The following is a 3461-nucleotide window of genomic DNA, read 5'->3' on the forward strand; positions in this document are numbered from 1 at the left end:
CACAAAGGGCTGTAAAGCTACTGGCTTAAGCCCTAAAATGATCATCATGGTAGAAACCGACTCTGTGAAAGACAATTCCTATGCAGGCACACTGACATTGTGGGGCTGCTGCTGTCACAGGCATGCGTGTGATCTCATTTAACATAGAACACATACAAGGTCATGTAAATGTAAGGAGACCAGCCTAGGGTTTGTTTATGGTAAATTGGGATAATTAGAGCTGAATTTATGAGTATGGTTACAGATGCTGCTCAAAAGGAGAGACTCAGCTTGCAAAACTGATATCTACCTATGTTGATTTGTGTACCTAGGAAATGGGAGGGGGCATGGGAGCCTTTAAGGAATGTTCTTTGAAGAAGGGACAGTGATGGAACCATCCTCTTCAAAATGACCTAACAATACAGAACCTTGGTAACCAGGCAACACACTGGTTAGAGCAAGGCCTGCAGGCTCACTTTCCAGAGACAGTTGAGAGGGAATCATGTTCTCTTGCTGTCTTCGGACTACTCGAGGCTCAGGCCTCAAGAAAGACAACAGGGAAGGCCACGGTGGTGTCTGGAGGCACAGGGTTCACTCTTGTCTTCGACGCCTGTGGCCATTTTCCCGAAAGGGAAGATCATCGACCAAGACCAGTCAAAGCCAGGAGCACACAGACAAGGTAACTACTCGGGGTTTCTCCATTTTTAGCAGAGTAATAATTCAGAAAAATTTGTATTAAGTAGATCCAATCAGAATGTTGTAGACCAGTGACCTTTTGAAACTTTTGCCTTGATCTTTCCTCAGGGTGAGAATGATTCTGCAGCACAGGATCTGAGCGAGCCCTATAGAGACTCCAGCATTAGTACAGAGGCTGTGGTTAAGCTAGGGAACAAGCTGGGGCCTTCTCTGCAGGAAGGGGACACCTTCTATGTCCCTGCCTTTTCGATCATATACCAAAGATTTGACACCCCCCTACTGGTACTGGACCAGCTGTTCCTGAGGTGAGTGCCAATTTCAAAGCCCATAGTTTTCACCTCCTTCTGTTGACCCTGGGTCTTTTTGTTTCTGTCTCTGTCTCTGTCTCTCTCTTTGTGTCTCTGTCTCTCTCTCTTTCTCTCTCTGTCTCTGTGTCTGTACCTCTCTTTCTCTCTCTCTGTTTCTCTCTGTGTCTCTCCTCTGTCTCTGTCTGTCCCTCTCTCTCTGTCTCTCTCTGTCTCTCTATCTCACTATCTCTCTCTGTCTCTCTGTCTCTCTCTGTCTCTGTCTGTCCATCTCTCTGTCTCTCTCTTTCTCTCTGTCTCTATCTCTGTCTCTTTCTCTCTGTCTCATCTGTCTCTCTCTGTCTGTGTCTCTCTCTTTGTGTGTGTGTGTGTGTGTGTGTGTGTGTGTGTGTGTGTGTGTGTGTGAGTGTGTGTGTGTGTCCAACTATTTATTGTGTACATCATTGTCAGGACCCAGTAACATGCATTAAGAAATTTTTTCTCCCATGCTTGGTCCAAGTGATAGGGCTGTTCAATCCAATGCTCTAAAATGGATGTCGCTGTCACCTCTACCTTAAAAAAGCACTTTATCCTTCAATTGATATTTCTGAGGCCTTGGTGAATGCACTTCTTTCATTTGTAATGGAGGTTCAGGAAATATTGGAATATCCAATAGAGATGTATCAAAAGTGGAGATCTATGAAGCATAATACAGGGGACCATGTGAACACAGAGTTGTCTAGGTAGAGATGCACATGTTCAACCTTTGCACAGTTACAGGGAAAGCACGGACTGTGTACAGGTGAATTCATAATTCTGAGAGCAGCCAGAACTCCCAGTTTGAGGTGAGGGGACTGGGACTTTACAGGTGACATTCTCTCTGGTCTTCTCTAGGTATGCTAACTTCAGCCCTCATTGTGAAGAGGATGAACAAATAAATAACGCCCTCTGTAGCTTCCTGGAAACATGGATGGACAAGAACACTGAGGACTATTGTGAGCCCTCGGAACTGTTCATACTGAAATATATAAAGGCCTATTTTGACGTGTGCATGGCACACTTAGATCTTAGTGTCCATGTCAATAGGTTCATGACTCTCATGCAGGACAATCAAGCCAAGGATTCCCATCCAAGGATGAGCAAGGCTCAGATCTGGGGAGACACACATCCTCAGATCCACAGATTGTATGGGTGCAAAACAGCAAGAAGAGTCACTCTGGAGCCAGAAGCAACTTGTGCATCAGAGCTGGAGGGCACAAAACCTCCAGAACTTTCTGTAAAGCATGAGTAGTTGCAACCAGATGTGGCAGCAGCAGCACGGACAGCACACATGATAGCAGCTGTTGAACTTGTGTCTCAGTTTGTCTGTAGATACAATGTATCTTTCAATAACTTCCTACTTGCTACAGTGGGCCTACCTATTCAGAGAATGGCCCTGTCACTTGTGTGTGCCTGCACTGTATCTGTGCTACTGCTCCTGCCCAGGGTGCTCAGCCCCTCAATTCAGTCCAGCAGCAGTTCCAGCCCCACACCCAGCCTTCTCCCTCCCCTGAGATATCACCTTTGTATACTTTCTGATCTTTTCCATTTTGTGTTCAAGTATTGGTTTTAATAAATTGTTATTGTTTGTTTTCATTTTTGTCAAAGTTGTCTACGGGACAAAAATAATTTTAAAAAGTTAAACATAAGCATTTAAAATTATTAAATGTCATGCTTAAATTATAACTGGTAAAATCTTAGTCATTTTTAAAGGATGTATCCACATGACTAATAAAGCACATGTAATAATGCTCAGCATTATCTTTCAGTAAACTTCAAACTAAGCCTAGGAATGGGACCACTTCAGTCCCATGGTAACAATTCATTTCACATTGAATTGTTTATACTTTTACACACATAACTTCCAAGTTTAGCAAGGGTGTGATATCATAGAACTGTGGCACATTTCTGTGGTACACGTAGAATGCCTTACCTACTTCGGAAATACTTTCTCAATTCTTTAATAATACAGGTACCACTACAATGACTTTGTTCCTCTAATGATGTATAAATCTCCCGAAGAATAAAAATGAGAAATCCAAGCAGTTCAAATGGTCTCCAGTGGATGAACAGATTAATTGAAGGCAAATTCATGCTATAAGTTGCTAGTTCCAGTGTTAATGTGTTAAGCCAAGAAGCTAAACAAGAGTATAGAATTAGTCAAGAATTCCCTTAATGAATAGATCTATGCAGACAGAAAGCTAAAATTTTGACTCCAGGGACTTGGGAAGACAGTTTTTAATGGGTAGGAATGTGCTCTTCAATTGAAGAAAACATTTTCTACAAGTATACAATGTGTTTTGATTGTATCCACCCCTCATCACCTCCAATCTATTCATCCCTGAGGTCACAAACACTCTCCCTCCAGGTATTTGTTTGTTTGTTTATTTATTTTAATAATTTATTACTATCATCACTATTTTCTTTACACCTTGCATCCAATAAGTACGGATCCTGTAGGAA

The 3461-nt window shown here is 42.4% G+C and overlaps 1 protein-coding gene across 1 annotated transcript; it reads left to right on the forward strand.

The window, feature by feature from the left end:
* The first annotated feature begins 405 nt into the window (after positions 1-405).
* LOC134482318 (ral guanine nucleotide dissociation stimulator-like) lies at positions 406-2594 on the forward strand. The gene is made up of 3 exons (XM_063275804.1): positions 406-658; positions 784-980; positions 1854-2594. The coding sequence occupies exons 1-3, from the start codon at positions 482-484 to the stop codon at positions 2248-2250; spliced, it is 771 nt and encodes a 256-aa protein (XP_063131874.1). The 5' UTR covers positions 406-481; the 3' UTR covers positions 2251-2594.
* The last annotated feature ends 867 nt before the right edge of the window (positions 2595-3461 follow it).

This window comes from Rattus norvegicus, chromosome 16 (genome assembly GCF_036323735.1).
Source record: "Rattus norvegicus strain BN/NHsdMcwi chromosome 16, GRCr8, whole genome shotgun sequence".
NCBI classification, from domain to species: Eukaryota; Metazoa; Chordata; class Mammalia; order Rodentia; family Muridae; genus Rattus; species Rattus norvegicus.

Bases quoted from the DNA above. Each gene is read 5' to 3' on its own strand.
- LOC134482318 (XM_063275804.1), top strand. From the start codon at position 482: ATGTTCTCTTGCTGTCTTCGGACTACTCGAGGCTCAGGCCTCAAGAAA. The intron at 659-783 runs GTAACTACTCGG...ATCTTTCCTCAG, and splicing joins GCCAGGAGCACACAGACAAG to GGTGAGAATGATTCTGCAGC. The intron at 981-1,853 runs GTGAGTGCCAAT...GGTCTTCTCTAG, and splicing joins CTGGACCAGCTGTTCCTGAG to GTATGCTAACTTCAGCCCTC.